The sequence below is a fragment of the Ambystoma mexicanum genome, chromosome 13, assembly GCF_040938575.1.
Source record: "Ambystoma mexicanum isolate Mex_15411 chromosome 13, UKY_AmexF1_1, whole genome shotgun sequence".
NCBI lineage: Eukaryota > Metazoa > Chordata > Amphibia > Caudata > Ambystomatidae > Ambystoma > Ambystoma mexicanum.
This window is the reverse complement of record NC_090938.1, coordinates 521,151,183-521,172,772: the sequence shown is the minus strand read 5'-3', so window position 1 is coordinate 521,172,772 and position 21,590 is coordinate 521,151,183. Positions and strand designations below refer to the sequence as shown.

The 21,590-nt window shown below is 42.3% G+C and overlaps 1 protein-coding gene across 1 annotated transcript in view; it reads right to left on the bottom strand.

Annotated features, from left to right (window-relative positions):
• The window catches only part of TMEM106A (transmembrane protein 106A), a 254,513-nt gene that overhangs the window by 45,802 nt on the left and 187,121 nt on the right, over window positions 1-21,590 (bottom strand). Inside the window, exons 6-7 of the mRNA XM_069634207.1 lie at window positions 19,333-19,376; window positions 12,273-12,326 (exon numbers count right to left, since the gene is read on the bottom strand). Coding sequence (XP_069490308.1) covers window positions 12,273-12,326; window positions 19,333-19,376 — 98 coding nt within the window. The remainder of the gene's footprint in view (window positions 1-12,272; window positions 12,327-19,332; window positions 19,377-21,590) is intronic.

The window sequence follows — 21,590 nt, the reverse complement described above, 5'->3', positions numbered from 1 at the left end:
GCTGTGGCCGTGGACCAGGGACCCAGGTAAGTGGTGCCGACGCCCGCGAGCGAGCGCGCGACGTGACATTAACTCCCTCCTCACCGCTCGCTACTCTAAGCAATCTTCAATCCTCATTCTCCTTGACCTCTCTGCTGCCTTCGATACTGTCGATCAACCTTTACTTCTCAATACTCTTTCCTCCTTTGGCTTCAAAGGCTCTGTCCTTAACTGGCTCTCCTCTTACCACTCCCAATGTTCTTTTGCTGTCTCTTGGGGTGGTCGATCCTCTCCTACCTTCCCTCCGGACTATGGCGTTCCCCAAGGCTCTGTCCTGGGTCCCTTCTTATTCTCTCTTTACACTCCACTTCACTCCTCTCCCTTATCATCTCTTTCTTCGGGATCTCTCGCAATTTCTACACTGATGAAGCCCAGCTATATCTATCCTTTTCTTCCTTTACCTCTGACCTACATCTAAAGCTCTCTTCTTGTCTTACCGCCATTAAAAACTGGATGTCATCGCACTTTCTTTCTCTTAACACTGAAAAAACGGAAGTATTCTTTCCCTCTAACATACTTCCTTCCCCCACCCCCCTCCTTCCATTCATTTTCCCCCTTCTAACCTTCATATTTCCACCCATGCTCGTAATCTAGGCATTTAATTCGAACCTTGCCTCACTTTTTCACATCATATCTCCCTTACTTCTCGCGCATGTCGCTACCACCTCTTTAATATCCCCAAAGTCTGTTCCTCTCTCACCTTTCATGCTACCAAACTTTTAATCTCCTCCCTCATTTTTGCTCGCTTCTTCTATTGTTCTTCCCTTTTCCTTGGTCTCCCTGCCTCCCACCTTGCCCCCCTCAAATCCTTCTACCAATCTGCAATCCGTACCCTCTGCCTTCTCTCCCCCTTTGACTCCATTTCTAACTCTATCGAACCTAGGCTGGCTTCCTTTCCACTCCCAACTTAAATTTCACTTCCTTTGACTTGTCTTTAAATCTCTCCATGACCTTGCCCCTCCATATCTCTCCTCGCTTCTCTCATTCCACACTCCCTCTCGCTCCCTTCGCTCCGTTGATCTCTTCTTACTTTCTGTTCCCCCTTCCCCTTGTGCCTCTTCTCGTTTCCCCCTTTCAGCTCCTTGCCCCTTTACACTGGAACTCCCTGCCTCTTTCTATACGCTCCGTCCCTACCTATTCTTCATTCCGTTCCTCCTTGAAATCACTACTTCATCCCCCGACACCCTATCCCCTTTTTTCCCTTTCTCTCTCTCTCTCTTTCTCCCCCTAGTGCCATATCTTAGTTTTCTTCATCTTCCCCCCTTCTTTCCTATGACCTCTCTTCCTACTATTTACTTTACTCCCTAATCTCTCTCCCCCATCCGTCCTTCCCCATCCCCCTCCTCTTCTCCTCCTCCTTCTCATATGCAAATTGTTCTACATACTGTTTTTTGGTTTGATTCATGTATATTGTTGCTTCTACTGTTCCATGTTTGATGTATCCTTGTTGTTAAACTGTAAAGCGCCTTGGATTAAGGTGCTATATAAATACAATAAATACAAATACAAATGTGGTCTCAAAATCATATAAATGTTCATAAAACCCCAGGAACACTTCATGAATGTCAGCAATAGGTTGTCAGAGGCATCTCTCACCGCCACCTTCAACCTGTGTGCAAGCAGCCTCCCAGCTACAACCTCTGTGCAAGCAGCCTCTCAGCTTTTTCTCCTTGAGCAAAATAATTGATTTTACTCCTGAACAGTGCATAATATGCCCTGTTGGATATGATTTTATTCAGTTTATATTACTTCTTTCTGAGTACAGATCGTATCTCCTGGTCATGACGTACAACATTGCACCGCTCAAGAGCTGGCAGGATCCTAACTACCTGCCACCCAGCACCGCTACATGTGCACATTCAGAGACTCTGACATAGTTGCGCAGTTGAAACCTACAAACTGCCTCTACAACCATTTACTTGTTTTACCACTGCAGTTTTGGACCAATCTAATTTCATGTTCCATTCCGGGTTTTGGGTTAAACCAGCAGATGCATTCTGGTACATGTATGCTGTCCAAGAGGCAGAGGGCTGGATGAGGCATACTGAGTAGATTTGTTTGCAGAAAGCTACTAAGAGCTGGAGAGACCCTGATTGCAATCACCTGTTCCAAGCCACTGCAGGCTAGGCTGGTGAGAGCTAAAGAGACTTTAATTACAATCAACTGCTACAGTATACAGAAGCAAGGGCTGGGCATAATTGAACGCAGCTATTTGAAACTGCAATCAGCTCCACCCTGTTGTGCTGTTAGCTGGGAGGGCCGTTATAAGCTCACTTTGAACAGAATATGTTCAGTCGACTGCTTCACTGGGAGTTTGTGCTTTGAATCCTGTTTCTTGGTACTGCTTTGTAGTACCTTTCCAGTCTGCTTGTTTTTGAACCTTTTCCTTGATTTCAAGCTTTTCACTTCTGAAACCTTGTCCTGTTTTGCTGTTAAAGACATTCAGTTATTTGCCGATATCTTTTCTTCCTTTCTTTACACATTTCTGCTTCACAGACCTGTCCTGTTTCTGCCCAGCTTCTCTCTCTTTTTGGCTTCAATCCCAGCCTCTTGAAGTTTTCCTGTTTGTACTTTGTCTGCGATATTCACAGACTTCAGTCTATAATTCTAGAGCCTGTTCTTAAGTACTCCGAGTTTCCTGAACCCTTCGTATTCACTGTGTTGGCAGCGACCGATCTTGTCTGAGTCCTTTGCCTTGTGTATTCCGATATGCCTGTCTCCGTTTCTCTATCCTGTCCGGTATCTGGTTACTTTTTTCAACACTTCTTTCCGCCTGTATTACATCTCGGCCCACTGTTGTGCCTCTGCTCTGCATACGTTTACAGTGTGACCCCAAGGTTGGTCTCCATTCAGAACAGATGAGGAAGAGTTAGCAGCAGGAAAAATACTCAATTACCTCTCTTTTAGTCTACCTTATAAGGTGGTCAGATAGAAACTAACAAAAGGATACATTATCTAGTTCATTTACCCACATTCCATATGTATTGACAAAATGTGTCATGCCAGAGAAGTGAACATATTAAAACACGGTTTATAGTCATAATGTCGACAAAAAAATGTCGACAGACAAAAATGTCGAAAAAATAATGTCGAAAATAATAATGTCGACATTCTATACTTTTAATGTAAAAAGTCATAATGTCGAAAAAAAAATGTCGACATTTTTTTTTTTGACATTATGACTATAAACCCTTAAAACTATCAACACCTCACCCAACACCCCCCTGCCACCCCCCCCCCCCACACCCCCCAACCACCCTTTCACCCCTCATACTCAACACATACCAATTATTTATTTATTTATTTATTTAATAATTAAATAAATAAAAATTGTATTTACTATGGGGGGGTCCCCCCCCCAACCCCCCCTCACCCAACACCCCCCTGCCGCCCCCCCACACCCCCCCAACCACCCTTTCACCCCTCATACTCAACACATACCAATTATTTATTTATTTATTTATTCAATAATTAAATAAATAAAAATTGTATTTACTATGGGGGGGTCCCCCCCCCAACCCCCCCTCACCCAACACCCCCCTGCCACCCCCCCACACCCCCCCAACCACCCCTCATACTCAACACATCATATATATATTTATTTATTTATTTATGCATACACTAAATTAATGTCGAAAAAATATCGAATAATGTCGACATTTTTGTTTGTCGACATTATTGTTTTTCGACATTAATTTGTCGACATTTTGACTGTCGACATTATTGATGTCGACATTATGACTGCACACCTTAAAACACATTTTAATCAACAATTAAATTCAGTGCATAGTTGTGCAGTGTATGCTTTCCACAAGGCATCACCGCCATTTAAATTCATTAAAAAAAAATAGTTTTTTAACAAACAATTTGAAAAGCAAATCCAGAATGCTTGCAAGTTTGTGCCAATTATTTTTTTTTTATTTTTTTTTTTTTATTTTATTACTTGTCTATAATCAACAGAAAAGTTTGATTTTTACAAGAGATCATATCTCATATCTCAGATATGAATAGATCGTTAGAACTGTTAAGTTGCGGAACAGGTAAGATCAGAATGAAAGAAGAAAAAGAAGAGGAAGAAGACAGTGCAACATGAAGGGAAGAAGAGATGAAATGTCCGGCTGCATCGTGGAGGTTTTGTTAAGTGGAACCAGATGCGGGACCACTCTCTGATGCTCGCTTAAGAGCTGCCTCCAAAATGTTTACCGCCGCGATTATGCCAATTATGCCAATTATGGCTAGGGATAGTAGGTAACAATCATAGTTAAACGTAAAGACAAAATATTGATGCCAGAATCTATTTTGGCAGGGAAGCAGACTATCAATGTACAAACAATGATCTAAACAATTGTTTTCATGAGAAGACAACGTTATTCAAGGTGTCTGTGGGATGTCTACATATGTTTCCGCTGAACAGAGTCTCGTGAACACCTTCCCCGTTTTGTCAGAATTCAGTAGGAGACTTTTGGTTTTATTACGGTTAGACTAAAGTATGATAATTTTCTTCAGGCGATTGCTTCCTTATTTGTAGATTGGAATGACTAATCCACTCATTTACTTAAGGTCTGTTCCCCTTAAGTTCAGGGGACAGACACGTCTTTTCGTTTTTAGGTTAAAGTTGAGTGTGTTGGACCTTCCTCCTGAATGTGACCACTTGCGAGTTTTAAATGCGCCGTTTCTTTTGAATGGAGTTTCTGGTGCCCAACGTTCATCGGCTTTGACTCATCAACCTCCAAGTTCTGGCATCTACGAATCATTCAAACTTGGAGGTTGATGCGCACAGCGACCGGGAGGACGCCCAACCACGGCGATCAAAGGAAAAAAGAAAAAAGCAGGCAGATGACATTACAAAGTCCAAGCCGATGAACGTTGGGCACCAGAAACAGAAGCAATCGCCTGAAGAAAATGATCATACTTTAGTCTAACCGTAATAAGACCAAAAGTCTCCTACTGAATTCTGACAAAACGGGGATCGGAGTTTTGAACGTACTGTCATCCTATTGAAACAACGTACTGTCCTGAAGAGGGCTTTAAATAACAACAGCGGAACACCAGGGAAGGTGTTCACGAGACTCTGTTCAGCCGAAACATATGTAGACATCCCACAGACACCTTGAATAACGTTGTCTTCTCATGAAAACGATTGTTTAGATCATTGTTTGTACATTGATAGTCTGCTCCCCTGCCAAAATAGATTCTGGCATCAATATTTTGTCTTTACGTTTAATTATGATTGTTATCTACTAACCCTAGCCATAATTGGCACAAATTTGTAAGCATTCTGGATTTGCTTTTCAAATTGTTTGTTAAAATTTGTTTTTTTTTCATGAATTTAAATGGTGGTGATGCCTTGTGGAAAGGATACACTACACAACTATGCACTGAATTTAATTGTTGATTAAAATGTGTCTTAATATGTTCACTTCTCTGGCATGACACATTTTGTCAATACATATGGAATGTGGGTAAATGAACTAAATAATTTATCCTTTTGTTAGTTTCTATCTGACCACCTTATAAGGTAGACTAAAGAGAGGTAATTGAGTATTTTTCCTGCTGCTAACACTATATAAGTAGTCTCACTATTGCTCAATCCCCCTTTAACAAAAAATCTTGGGATTTTCCCATTTTTTCTCCTTCCAGATAAGGAAGAGACTTCCGTTGCCTTCGCCTAGTCCGTTAGAGTCTTACCTGCCTCAGTATATCCTCTCCAGTTTTACCATTACGCTGATTACAACAGTCTCTTTAGCACACCTAACTCATGAAGCCGCTGTATGACAGTTCAGAGTAATCTGCTTGTACCGATCCCAAAGGCTTTCCCTAATCCATGGAGACCCCTTATCATATTCCAATAAACCCTTTACTCTGATCAAACCGTGTTGCCCAGTATATTTGCGTGTCTTTGCTTTTTCTCTGTCTCTTTACTTACAGCCTGATACTGCCCCTGCAGTTCATGTGAATACCGGTCTCACCTCAAATCAGCTGGATATGTACCCCGTCTCTATTATATGCTAGCATAGCCTCAAGAATCTACCCTAATCTACAGTGCATACTGTGAGATATAGCTTTTGCCCTGTGGTCTCTGGCCAGACTCCTGACAAGCGCCTTAGCCTCTTTGGATAACTTCAGCTCCTTTTCTTTCTCCTTCCTGTAGCAACCGGTCATTGACATCAAAACACCCCTCATATAGCATTTGAACGAGTCCCAGACTGAAGAAATTGAGACATAGTCAGTTCTATTTATCGCAAAACAAAATCTTCAAGTTCTTTCACAAACCCATCCCTAGTGTGGCGTGAAGATTGCAATGTGGCAATCCCGCTGTGTAGTGGGTTCGCAAGCAGGCCGGGCAAAGGTTATGATCGACCCGGTTGGTTTGCTTTTGCACATGGGGCAATCCATATGGTTTTGTGTCTCTTAATTCAAGGTGAGCTCATTTGGTTGTATTTGTGATCTGTTAGCAATACATTGTACAGTTATCAACAGGTATGATTTCAGCTGCAGTTTCCGAAACTGTTGTCATGGTTAACTACTGCATGCGTTGCACTATCTATAGTCTAGTTAGGCAGCCTGCACATTGTTGGTCTCCCGGTTCCTAAGAGTACGTTTGGTGTTGCTGGAATACATACTGGTGCCCTCTCTGAGCCCATCTCGTTGCCCTATCTTGGAAAAGTGTTTATTTCCAACAGGTGGAATACACTTCCCTGCAAATAGTTAGTTTTGCACTGTAGACATGCTGCTGTAAGCAATACGCTGTTATCAAGGAAGATGCAAAGCTGTGTGTGTTTGGAGTTGCCTATATGTTATCTATTAGGTCCCCGCGTGTGGGTTGCAGTGTGAAAGGCGTATGGCCTTGTTTGACTTGTGTGTGCTATTTGGAAGTGTGGATTGGTAGCTCCAGCTTTCCACTCAGATTCATCTATTGGTGTGGAGGTTGGATCTGCATATACAGCTTAGTTTGGGTTGTGGGGCTGGGGTGGGGCATGACTCACTGTTGATTAGTTTTTACTCATGTGCCAGGTCCAGAATGACAACGAGCAGTAAACGATCGCTTGCCAACTTGATTGCTGAACTTTACCTGTGTAAGGAAGACATGGTATCAAACAGTGTAGACAGACACAAGTGATCACAGTTCAAGGGTGTTTAATGAACTTCAATGGGTTGGTTCAAAGCCTATCTAACCCTAAATCTAAGGATGGGAGCAAGCTACGACCATCAAATAAGAACAACGCAGTCCTAGTGGAGTCTCGCAAATTAAAAGGGCCTGAACTAAAAAACCTATTGCCAATCTTTACTTTTAAATACAAATGGTGTGGGTAAACGATGTATGCAAAAGATAAGTGTTCAAGAAACAATATAACATGATAGATGATCAGTTGGTTTCCTTTCGCCACGTTTTCATGCGCAGGGCAAGATGAGACACTCTAGCATCGCACACACTCTGGCTTCTCTACCACAAGGATGCAGTTCAAATATAGATATGTGGGCCTTCTGCACCAAAGTCTATTATTGCAGAGATCCTGGTGCAACAAAAAAGTATCAAAGTTTCCTTTTCATCAGGATTTTCACATTCACAAATTCTTGGGTTTACTATTCACCACGGGTCTCCCTCTGTCAGCCTCGGACCATTTATAAACTTGCTTTCTTTTGTTTATCAAGATGCAAAGACTTTCAACTGTGCAATGGATTTTTCTTAACTCATCGCAGGACCACTTTGATTCATTCCATTCATTACTTTTCCTTTTAATCACTTTCTGTTTCTGCCACTTCCTGCCCGGGTACTTAACACAGACCTTCGATTGAGCATACCTGCAGTGCCAGAGCACTCTGTCACGTTATATTGTACCTTCTCTGATTCGCCTTACAGTTCAAACATCCATCAGCAATTGATCTTTTCTCGCATCTTTCACCACAAGCATTAATATTCTTTTCTCTTCTGCTCTTTATACAATGTTGCCGCTTGCAAGCTTGATTTCAAACACAGACCGGACTTGCCTCGGTCTCCCCAACTCACTGGCTTTGTTGATTTCTCTGGCGCTGCTTTGATCCTGGAGCCAAGGACGGTACCACGGCAGCTGCAGCTACTCCCCGACTCGCCTAGTCATGCAGGAGGGCCACAGGTATCTACGACACACAATGCAGGATTATTCAATCTGGTTTCCTGGCCTCACGTCTTTCAATCTGAAGGTTTCTGGAAAGTAATGTTTCTCACCGGAAAGGTCAAGGGAATCTCTCTTCTTGCTTTCTCTTCTCGGTTTGCCGCCTATCTCCACTCCTTCAGCTACAGTCTGGAAAATGCTATGCCTTCATGTGCTTTGCCTCGCTCGGAGTGTGCTCTCGTGCTCCACCTTTTATTTGTGTGGGGAAGCTTACTGGAAGTCAGGTGTGAGTCGTTAACAGTAATTGCCTGACACTGCCTGACCACAGTATTGGGAGATGTCAGGTGTAATACTCGGGTGTGAGTGTTTTCTCCCAGAGCGGGCTGTCTGTTTGAGAGTGTTTGTGTAGGAAAGGTGGGGTTGGGGGTGGGGGGGTAAAGTTCCTACGTATCCTACCTGATAGGATGGGGTAGAGGTGTTACAGGGGAGGGGATACCACATCTCACTATCTGATATCCCACTTCCACTCCCCAAAGACCCCTCCACCCAGGTGATACTCCCGCACTGGTCCACCCCCAGGGTCTGGATCCAAACGCGATGGCCATGCCCTGGCCACCTGAGAGAGAGAGACTGCCCGGGACTAGCGGGTGAAACACCTTCTGGTTTCTCACACCTGTCAGACATATGGTGCTTGAAACACCCAACAGAAAATGATTACAGCTTTCATTCGACACGTCATGACGTTTACTCGCAAATTGACTTATATTTGACTTGGGGGCGTGTGACACCTTGTTGCTATGACACAGAAATGTGTATTATTGAAATGACTGATCTTGCACCTGTGGCGATGCGCTTCTCACTGCAAAATACAACTTTATTATATTACACTCTTCCCCCTCTTGGCAACAAATTCACTCTTTCATTATCTCTGTCTCAGTTTCAGCATCCCCTTCTCCCCTCTGGGCTCACCAACAACATATGCGTTCCCTCGCCCCAATCGTATAAATCAGGGTACTCGCCTTGGTATCTGGGAACACTGGCGGCTTTCCCCAGTCAGTGGCATGGAGCGTTCTCGCTCCTCGCATCGGAATGAAGCCTGTCTTAGCTTCCAGTTCCTGCCCTGACTTCCTTCTTCTGTCAGAACCAGCACTGCTTCCTTACGCGACCAGACCCGAGCTCGCTTCTGCACTTCTCTTCTCAACAGTAGTGCTCTGTAACCACGGCTCTCGGTTCAATCTTCTTACTGTTCTTCCTGGCCGGCCAGGAGTGCTGGGTACGGCTCCCCCGCTCGCTGCCTCCACTCACCTTTGAGGTATGCACCCAGTCTGGGATACTGTCTGCTCTGCAATGCACCATGAGCCTCTCATCTGTCTCTAAGCTGACGCTTTAAAAAGGAAGGTCTCTCCATCTTTCAGTGGCAGCTGATTGAAACTCCCGCCTCCAGGTTGGAAAGTGTTTTGGACCAATCACATTCTTCATAACACGAACATGCACAATATGGTTCACACTCTTGCTCATTACAGTCCTCTTCCTCGTCCTAGTACATGTGGTTTCACAAGGTGTAAAATGTGCATGAGTTCTGTCAGAAGCTTTTACACAATGTTGAAGGGGGTGCTCACAATATGCCATTGAGGCATGGGGATGGAGGAGATATCTCTAAAAGGAAAGTGGGTATATCATGTCTCATCTGATGATTTTTGTATTTTATTTGTAATTTATGTAGCACTTTACACCAAAGCGATGAACAAAAACACTTACAGTACAAAGTAAAATAAGACTATACAAAATTTCAATTTAAGACTGAAGAAGGTAGTTTTTAAGAGAAGTGTGAAATAAGGAATAAGAAGTGATAGAACAAAGAGAGAGCGGGAGAGTGTTCCAATGATAAGGGGCAAGAAATGAAAAAGAGCGGAAGGAGGTTGAGGAACTGCTAAGAGATATTGAGCTTGAGAACATGGGACACAAGAGAGAACATAAAAGGACACAAGACATGAAAAGATACAAAGGCGCGAGTCCAAAGAGGGCTTTAAATACAATGCAAAGAAAATGAAATGTAAGGCGTGTGTAAAAGGATAGACATCCAAGAGAGGATAGCGACAAAAATAGAACAAGGAGAAAGTAAATGTAGCAGACAAACAGAAGCATTAAAAACAGATTTTAGCGGAGCCAGACGAGAAACAAGAAAACCAAAAGAGTAAAGTAGAGCAATAAAATAGACATGAAATTAAAGAAGAAATCGGAGGTTTAGTAGTGTTAAATGAAAGGACGAGTTTTACCGATATTGAAGAGGTGATACCGACAGGAACGAGTTATAATCAAGATATGATTAGAGAAAGTTAAATAAGTATCAAGATAGAGGCCAGGATTTTGAACAGAGTCAGCAATAGGAAGAGAAGGAGGAAAAGAAACAGAGGGAGATGGAGGAGGAAGAGTGTTAGCCGGAAAAAAAGGACTTCAGTTTTGGTAGTATTCAGGACAAGAAAGTGGTCAGGTGGTCAGACATCCCAGTTTTGATGGCTGAAAGGCAAGAAGCAAGATTGTCATGAATAGAAGACGTAAAGGAAGAAAAAGACAGAAAGAGTTGGCCATCATCCGCTTAGAAATGTTTTGAGATACCGAAGGATGGGATAATATCAGTCAAGGGAGAAGTATAGAGAGAGGAGAGGAAAGGCCCCAGAATGGAACCTTGAGGGACTCACTAAAGGAAGCCTGTCCATCCCTCTGAGGGTCGCCTTCCCTCTTGTGATCCGCCCCGAGGGTCAGGAACAGTTAGCGGGTCCTATCTCCTGGCCACATAAGGAGAGGCTACCTCTGGGAAACGAGTGATGACATCATCAGATTAATCACATTCATTAAGTTAGGAATATGATATAATGAGGAAATTTGCTATGCACTTTAAAAATTTTGATCATAGTTCCAAATAGGTGATACAACAGGTCATCCCTTCATTTGATTGTGAATCTTTACACAAAATGCAGCCAACAAAGCCTCCGTTTATGTTGAAGTGTTCACGATTCAGTGCAGAAAGTGTAAAGCGTGCCGACAGCAACCCCGGTACAAGGAGGATGGTCCAAGGACCACAGCGCATGGCAACAGAATGAAGAAAAGTTACCAGAGCATGGTGCAGCTATTTCTTATGCCAAAAAGTGCAGCCTTGGTAAAAACAACAGTGCAGGTGGAGGCACAGTGGTGAAAATGCGCAAGAAGGAGCTGAAGCAGTCATATGCACTAAACATTACTTGCATTGCTGAACTGAACTAAACCAGCAGAGTCAAGGGAACAGAGCACTGGTGGTCATGGTGTGAAGTCTGGAGTGTGCATGTTCCAGCAGTACTTTAATGTCAGAGTTCAGGAGCAAAGCCTTCTTCGTTCTTAAGGGCGACACCTTCGAAGCTGCTCGAAGGACAAGTCCCAGCATTTGAAAAAGGAATTATGCCGATACCTATGTTCCTATACAGATCTTGGAGTCTGAATGTGCATTCAGTCTCATATCCAGCAAAATGCATCATTCAAATATTTGGCCGCCACCTAATCCAGATTAGTCGATCCATTCAAACTTGCCAGGGCTTCTTCCCGTGCAAACACTAAGGATGAAGTTTCAGAAGTGAATCCCAGACATCCACTCATATATCTGTCCAGATCTGGTCATGCTGTCCTGAGCCCCCAACCCGGAGTCTCAGGAAGGCGATGATCATATAGGCCACCCAATTGTTGCCACGTGTAGCAGGTAAACATGTCTAAATGTTTATTATTATTATTATTATTATTAATATTATTATTAAATCAAAGTGACCATTTTGATGCGATCCTGCAGGCAACAAGCCTTTTTTCCCTGATCACAAAATGACTGCAACTACGTGCAGCCTACTAAAGTATGACAAACAGTTGACACTAGCCAGTGAGTACGCAAAAGGAGCTGAGAGGGGCGACATGCTTTGGAAAATGATTACAGAGTACCTTTTTGGGGGAGCCTGACTTGGGCGCCTTACGGACTTGCAAGGACACACACAAGATATCAGCAGAAATATTCCTTAAGAACTCCCTACATACCTTTGCTCCAAGTCTAATGTAACTTTCTTTCTTAGAAATTAACAGTTGAAATTAAGTTTATGTTTTAGCTAAAACAGAATTTTTACTTACTGTATGTGTAGAAAAATATTGTGAACTTTGATTTTAGGCCACGTGCAGATATTGCTGGAAAAAAGAATAAAAAAAGTTAATTGGGGATAACAAAAGTGGCATGATGCATCCAAACATACTTACATATATAGATTTTATTTTCTCCTTCAAGACACAATATATTAGAAATAGTAGTGAGAAAAGGAAATCTCTAGCTTGAAAAGAATGATTCCCCAAACACCATTTGCCCTACAATCCTACAGCTTTTACTATCAAATGATTAGGATCAACAAAATAAAAAATAACGTATGCACACAACTGGAATCACTAATGCCAGAGGATTGTTTGCCTCATTAAAGGAATTACAAAGGGAAATAAAATCCAGTTCATAGTTGTGAGAAGCCTTAAGTAGAAGCCTTAAGAAGGAGCAGGCAGGAGTTCAGGTTTGCACATTATGCACAGATCCCTTCTGCCAACAAAAAACAAGCACCACTGGCACCCAGGAGAGAGCCCTGTGCTGCAAATCGCTATAACCCCATTGTGTACCTCCCATATGACCCCAGAAAAGGGGGTGATTGCTAGATTATGAGCTTTCATCAACTAAATCACATCAAGGCACTCATCTTCACAATAACCCTAATTTAGAAGTAATCAACTCCCTGTGATCTCTTCTAGTCCAAGACACTTTGCGTTTAAAGATGGGAAAAAGAGATGTTGCTTCAGTTTATCGCTGAAGCATAGTCTGAAAGAACAGAGCTAAAATAACAAGGTTATCTTAATTTAGGGACGAGACACTAGTTAGGAGAACCTAATTTATGGTATTTTTCATAGTGCTCAGCCACCTCGATGTCGTGGTCTGCCTTGTGGACAGTATCACGATAGATGACTAAACTCATGATGAGCTGTTTTGTTTGTCTCATCTGCAAAGCAGTGTGTTATCTAATTAGCGGGTCGTGGACCCTTGCCCTATGGTGGCGTGGTCCTGGTGGTGTCTGCTAAGGAGCGAGCTAAGGGGTGAAGTCTATTCTTTGATACCCCTCCTGCAAAAACTCAGATAGATCAATGGAGTGGGGTGGGAATAAACCAACACCTGCGCTGAGTACCTGGGAAAATAGATACATTGGATTGGAGTCGCAGTTGTGAGACATGTATGGTATCAAGAGAGGACACAGACAACACATGAACAAGTTACTTAACCCTGGTAACGTTATTTCGGCTGAATGTTGCTTCCACATATTCCTCATCTTATGATAGTTCTTTCGGAGGAGGGAGTAGACATTTGAGAGGTAATGTTTCTCAAGAATGGAGCATAGAACTGCCTCCCCAAATCTTCCCTCATTGTTAGAGGTGTCTAAACAATAATGTTTTGTGAACGTGTGGATGGTGGACCAGGTAGCTGACTCGCAGATGTCCTTTATCGGAACTCCCCTCTGAAGGGCAGAGGAAGTTGCCATGCCCCTAGTGGAATGAGCTCTTGAGCCTTCTGGGGGATCTTTCCCAGCTAGCCAGTAGCACTCCGAAATAGCTAGTATGATCCATCTGGATAGAGTTTGTTTGGTAACTGACTGACCTAGTTGGTGTCCTGTATAGCCAATGAAAAGCTGGTTGTGCTGTCTCAACCTTGCCATTCTTAAAACATAAAAGCTTAGTGCTCTCCTTGGATCGAGTCTATGAAATCTTTCCTCTTCCTTTCCAGGATGAGGTGGAGGATAAGGCCGGAAGCACAATTTTCTGTGCTAAATGGTAGTCTGATGCAATCTAAGGGAGAACAGAGGGGTTGACCTTGAGGACAACCTTATCCGTGTAAAATGTAGTAAACAGAGGTTTACAGGATAAGGAAAGCAACTCACTCACCCTGCGGACTGATGTTATCGCTACTAACAAAATAGTTTTGTAAATTAGCAACCTTAAAGGGCAGGAATGGAAATTAAGGTCCCAAGAAGGGATTTGAAAAGGTGTAGGAGGAAACACATTTGTGAGTTTGTTAGGAAATTGAGTTAAGGGTATTTTGAAGTAGGATGCCTCTTCCGAGGTGCGCTTGAATATGGAAAGTGTTGCAAGATAACCCTTGATTGTTCCAATCTGGAGCCCCAAATTTTCCAAATGTAATAGAAAAGATAACACCATAGGTGTATCGCATTGAAAAGGGTCCACATCTTTCTCCCTAAACCAGCTGCATAACTTGTTCCAACGGCAGCGGTATAAGGATTGTGTTGCTGGCTTTCTGTCCGAAAGCAAAATCTCCATTACGAAATCTGTGAGGCCCAATCCTTGCATCTCAGCCTCTCAGAAACCATGTGTGAAGGCTGAGTGTCTTGACCTCTGGATGGAAAACACAACCCACCTCTCGCGAGAGAAAATTCTCTCTTTGTGGAAGACGTATTGGAGGGCAGATGGACATGTCAAGAAGGTCCGGGTACCACCTCCTCATGGCCCAATCCGGGGCAATTAGCATAATAGATTTTCCAAACTTTCATAACCTCCTGATCACATGAGGAATGACAGGCACTGGAGGAAACACGTGCAGGAGTGGAAACTCCCAGTCCACTACGATCGTGTCCCCTAGAGCGCAGAACCTGAAGAAGGTCTGACATCCTGCCTGAAAATTGGGACCATTGTGTCTTGAGAGCCCATTGGAGGGGTCTCATTCTCAGGCAAGCCTCTTGCACTCGAAAAATGCAGCATCCCATGAGGCCGAGCAACCTCAAATAGTCGAAAGCCGGAAGACACTAGGCACTCAAACTTGGTGACCATCTGCAAAATGTGTTGGGCCCTCACCTTCCGTGGCGATGTTTTTCCCAAGGATGCATCCAGGACCGCTCCAATGAACTGGAGTTTCTGAGATGGTATCATGTGCGACTTCTTGTAATTGAGGGAAAAGAACAGTCTGTGGAGGGATTGGCAGGTGGTACTGAGATCTTCCTGGGCCTGTTCGGGTGAACGTGCCCTGATCAGACAATCGTCTAGGTAGAGGTAGACGTGGATTCCCCCCCTCCCCCCTCTCCGGAGACTTGCTGCCACCACTGCCATCCGCTTGGTGAAAACCCTTTGGGCGAAGGTCAGCCTGAATGGCAGAACTCAAAACTGATAATGAGAACCGCCAATGGCGAACCTCAGGTACTTCCTGTGCTTGTGATGGATTGGCACATGAAAGTAAGCACCCTGAAGGTCCAATGATACCATGCAATCCTAGAACTGGAGGGCCTGAAGGATCTGAGAAAGTGTGAGCATCTTGAACTGGTCCTTCCTGAGGAACTTGTTCAAGTATCTCAAGTCCAAGATGGGTCTCAGTCCTCCGTCCTTCTTGGGGATGAGGAAATAGGGAGAATACCATCCTTTGTTCCTCTCTATCACAGGTACTGGTTCTATAGCACCTTTCTCTAGCAGGGATAAAACGTACTGCAAAAGGAATGGATCTGGAACATTTAGCGAATGGCTTCCCGGTGGATGATCCTGAGGTTTCTGTATGAAAGGGAGGCAGTAACCTTGGGCTACTATTTCCAGTCCCCATGCATCCGTAGTAATACCTCGTCATTCTTTCAGATGTTTTGGCAGTCTGCCTCCCACCAAGATGTCGTGAGTCAAGACCTCAGAGAGGTTTTGAAGCGGCTGAAACAGCAGCTAATGGTAACGATGGCGCTGTTTTGGCGGGCTTTGCACCGCTCTCTCATCCATCACGAGGGAATCTTCTTTGTCCTCTTTGGCCAGCCTGTCCTCTCGCTCTTCCAACTGAGGAGTAGTAGTGAAAGGACCTACTCCTCCAAGATGATCTGCTGGGGTGACACTGCTGAGGCTGCCTGATGGCGGCATCTAGGGACTTGGCTGCCACCTTTGAGGTCTGCAACTGAATGGAATATTGGATTTGATAGGAGCTAACGGTAAAGCTCACAGTGAAATTCACTTCCCACAACCCCGGAATTTCTCTGTACAACACAAATCCTAATAAGGGTCTCGGGAAGTGAATTTCACTGTGAGCTTCACTGTAAGCTCCCATTAAATCCAACATTCAATTTCAAGCATTGGAGAGAGTTCAATGCTTCCCCCTCCCACTTCTGGCTAGCAGCTCTGAATAACAGTAATAAAGATCTAGTTAATATTGGTTGAATTCTTGTTATATGTTGCTGAACCATTCAAGAAGAGCCCTGAAAAAGAGCCAAGCTCAAGACACTTTTGGCTATCGGGTTGCAAACAATGCACCGGTTATTTTCTCTTATGTTTAACAAATTCAATATACTTTTCAGTGTTCACTTTAACAAATGCACGAGTGCTGTGAGGCTCACTTTGTAACTCGGATATATGAAAGTTAACAGTCGACGTAGAAAAAGCCAACATGGGACCTCCCCATAAGAAGACTTTATTGCTGTGACATTATGCCAGTTCAATCTACAGAAAATGTTGCATCGTGATATCTGGCAATGTTAGGGAAATAGTAATTTACCTCCTACCCGCTATGAAATGAGGGTGCGGGATCTGTTGATATGGCAATCATCATTTTCACTGCTGATCATTACCAAATCTCTAAATTCCTTGACTTGTGGGATTGAACAATGTGAAATTGGTCTCAATGGGTTATTGCGAACATCATCTTTTTAAGTGGCAATCTTCAAGATTAATTTGTATTGCTAGATATCTACTGCGCTTAACATCCATTTATTGCTTCTTTTTTATTCTGTCCTGGTGATGAAAACAAGAGGAGATATACCTCACCTACACAGGAAGACATATACTGACTTAACATTCAACTCAGACTGATCCCCCTCCACAACCAGCCTCTATAAACAAGATAAACTGGCACCTCTTACCGGTCTTTCGCTATTGTGCCCACATACTTCACTCCTCGTCAATAAGAATGAATGCTACCCATCTAACCACTCAAACACATTATTCTCTCCTCCAAATGTCTGATGTGCTACCCTTTCAGACCTTTTGACAAAGATGGTGGTATTACATCCATCATCTTCAAAGTTTGCCTCCTTAGTTTCTATCTTCACTCCTTTTCCAGACTCTGAATCCCTCAATTTAAAACCTTTCTTTAGGCATCTCCTGCTTCAGAACGAGTCTGCGCTACAGATCAAGAAGTACGGTCTGAGGCCTACTCAACTCCTTCCCATGTCTTATTTTCAATACCTTCTGACCCAAGTAGATATTAATGTTAGTAAATATGACATTTGGCTGGAATCCGACTCACAACTCTTGGCAAACATTTGCGACATTTACACTGCACACATATATTCTCTCTAACTCCCACTTTTTCCCATGTCAAATATCAAAGTAATCAGAAATGTGAGCACATGCCTTTAAGACAAAAGAAAATGAATCTAAGATTTCACAACAATAAATGGAAGTGGTCTTTTGCCAAACAGGGAATAAAGCACACTTTATGTGCATAAATAAGATCCTTTAGAGAAAGTAACTCTACTGGATTGACCTTAAGAGGTGGATCTCTAGAACATAAATGTCTAAACTCTATTATTTACTCTGTCAATCAGCCAATCCTTTTATTTATTGCACCTCAGTCTCTTCACAAAGCACAGTATACAGCTGAACAGAGGACCAATGGGAGTATGATTAAATCACTGCAATTAGCAAATATAGATGTGGAAAATTAGATGGAAACTCGTCTTGTTCTAATTTGGAAGACACTGGAGAATAAAACATGCATCGGAATCAAACTGGCCTTGCCTTTCTGCATAAAATGGAGAGCTACAAATTAGTGGGCTCCATCTTACTCCTTGGCTGGTATGTTGCAGGGAGTAAAGATGAATTGAGAGACCTGGATTGGTTAGATTAAAGTTAAAAGTAAGATCCACCAAATTTGCTGATTTCAAGAAATATGTTAAAATGATAAGATTGCGTTAGATGTTATTTATTTTTACATTTATTGCAGTGCTCTAAACCCTTAGGCATCAAGGTGCTAGTTACAGTATAACCATAGAGCAAGTCATTTTATATACAGTTATAGGTAAATGTCAGCAAGTGCTCATGTGTTGAGGTTCACATAGGTCCTTGTGTGAAGATTTCAACTGTTAAGGTCCAGTATGATTGCTCAGCTCTTGGTGCTATTGTTCTTTTTCTCACTTCCAACCATGAAAAACAAGCAGTGGAAAGCAGAACAAGGTTTACTAACTTGAATAACAACTAGCCTTGTTGATGCAAAACAACACAAGAAGACTTCCCCATACATAGATCAGCCTGAAATATAATCAAAAGGGAACATACTGTCTGTTAAATGTTTACAATAAAACAATGGACAAGGAAGACAACTAAATAGTAATGAGGATAGTTATTGAGTACCTTAAGAGTATTTTTAAACTAATTTTTGCCAGGTTTAGCTCACATTTTCCTAATGTGTGATTTTAATACCACTCTTTAATGCAGATAATTTTGTTAGAAGATGTGACGCCCTTGGACAAATTAAATGCAATAATGTCACACTTTTCTACCTTAGAATTTCTTCGGAAATCTGAGAGTGGCTAACAGTTTGAACCCCTCGGATACAACTGTGTCTGCTAAAATTAAAATGATTAACAAACTTTAATAGACTATATGCTACTATTGAAAAATGGGTTTCTAGTCAATTTTACCATAACCAAGCGAGTTGTGAGAGATCATAACAGGTTGGCTGTATTAGTTTTGGGGAGATATTGGTATAATACTGTTAGTTTGGACATCCTAGTTACCCACAATGTAACTATAAAAACAAATTCATGAGCAATTAGGTAGGCACATTTACTGAATCCCTCTGACAATGTATTACCAAAACTATAATAAAAATGTCTTTGGTACATTGAACTAGGCTTAGCCCAAGACAAGGCTTAGCCCAAGACAATTCTTCTACTAATACTCTACAAAACAATGTACGATTGTCAAATCTTAAGACTACCACCAGACAGCTAGAAAGGATTAAAAAACATCTACATACATACACGTATGCAAGGCACTGTTATAATAGCTAGGCCATTGCGGGTCTATGGTTTTCCAGCCAAATTATTCCTTGCTGCAAAGGTCTGAAATGCAGTGCTGAGGGCTTCACAATTTAATTCAATATAAATGGCAGATTTATAAAAATCAAACAACTTACTATGTGCTGTCATCGCCTATCGTGCTGTTCACAGTGAAAAATACCTAAAATAGAGCATACAGGTGATCAGGAGACATAATGGATGAAGTATGTAAAAGAAAGGGCATGACATGGGAATTGAGACTTTATAAGATCAAAGGCGTATGGTACTTCAAAACTTAGGTACAATATATTTTAACAGGGTGAGACACAGCAGTTCAGAAATCTATGTCCTACATGCAATATAGAAATGTGATCCATTCTTCATACATAGCTAGTTGCATTATGGCCTCCAATCTAAATAGTCAATTTCTGCTGCCCCACAACCATCACTGTTCGATCAGCCAGACACACAAAGACTCAACATAATTTAACTTTCATACTTTATTCCAGCACATTAAATGCTATTAAAGTTTCACATTGTTACATAAATATAAAATAAGAAGTAATCACGCTCCCACTTGTAATTAAAGACTTCCCTAAGCCAATACAGTAAGAAATTAATGCTAATCGTGAGAAAAACAAGTAAGGTTATATAGCAATTTTAGACTGTAAATATGACCAAGTTTAAAGTGAGAATCCAATTTCAAATGTTAGTTCGAATGATCAGTTACTAACTGAAAATCCATCCTGGTCATCAAAATGACTTCCAATTCATGGTGGCCACACAAGTATCACCATGTCTGAATAAGCATTAAATGAAGCAACGCAGTTTCACGAGACCTAAAACGGCTGCTCCCAAGTACAGGTAAAAGTGTTTGTTCCTAATACCCACGTATACTGGACTAAACAATGTGAAATGTAGTGTAGGTTCAGACATATCTAAACAGAAAGAGAAAATTACAGGAGAGAAATCCGATTGACCTCTCCCTACGGCCACGACATGACCAATGGTCCAAGATTTAAATTGAATTGAGTTATTTGTAATATGTCTCTAATTTTAGGTACTGGGGGAGGTCAGACATAGGAGACGGACAAGAGGAATTGTTTGTTGTGCTAAGTCAGAAGAAGGATACAGACTCTTATTAGACATTTCACTGGTGTGTTTTATTAAAGGTGTCCCTACCTAATCCAAACTAGCTAAGGTGCTAGTCAGTGAATGTCCATAAATGAAATCCTCCACCGTCCGACTCTAATCTATCTGACCCTACCAGTATTTATAACAACTCAAACTTAGGAGAATGTCTCCCTTCTCCTGATGTATGTGAACTTTTTGTTCAGCCACTTCTTAATAAATCTTCAGTTTCTGGTGATTACCTTTCTCATTTAATAAAGTTCATTGATTCTTGACTTAGACTTTTGTTTCTTCTCTGGCCTTTTCCTATATGGATTGATTCTTTTCACCTCCATTTGCAAACTTATCCCAGGATTATCTTCTCCATCTGGGATATTTCCTGTTTTCTTAAATATTTCGATTCTTTTGTTTTCCCTTTATCTTGGTGTCTGTGTACAAACTCCAGCCTGTTCTGAGGTTTCCAGTTAATAACCAGTTCTTTCACTTCAGTTGAGCTTTCCTGGTATGACTTATTTTGAATGGAGTCACTTCCAATATATTTCTCTACCACTTCTCTTGGTATTTACTGTACAACAATTTATTTTCTACTGCGATGAGTAGAAGCATTCGAATAATGATTCTCACTCACTTCTGTTAGGCTTCCTCTGTTGACTGTGACAAGTATGAACATTCCCAGAATGATTCTCATTTACTTCTGTTACTCTCGTGACTGTGACGAATATAATCGTCCCAATTATACGGATTGTCATTCACTCGCTCGAGTCTCCTGTTATCCCCATTACCTTCTGTTCTTCTTAGGGTTAACATCATCAGGGTTTGTGTTAGCTGGGTTTTTCTTGCTCCGCGCTGGATGCGTCAGGCAGGTTTCGGCATTGTTACTTGGACCGCTGGTCCACCACAATCTGCTCGTGGTGACGCCACTGTTCTCTGTTTCGTTCTCTCTCTTCGGCATACCATGCGTCCAGCAGTGCTTCAGCCGATTTCTCTCTCGGTCTCCCGTATCTGCAGGACGCTGCATGCATTGCCTCGTCATTGCTTCCCAGCCCAGGTTCATACCCTTTTTAAGTTGCCGCCTCTTCCTTCCTTTCGCCAATCTCCTCCTTCCTGACCAATGTAGTCGTGGGGCTTTTCCTTTGCAAGTATTTGTACCTTTTTCTCTCTCTCTGGTCGGTTCTTTCTTCCTCCATACATCCTCTTCTTCGTCCCAGTGGACTGGGAGTTAAAAAGGGGATTTTCTATTTCGTGATAACAGAACACATTTTTA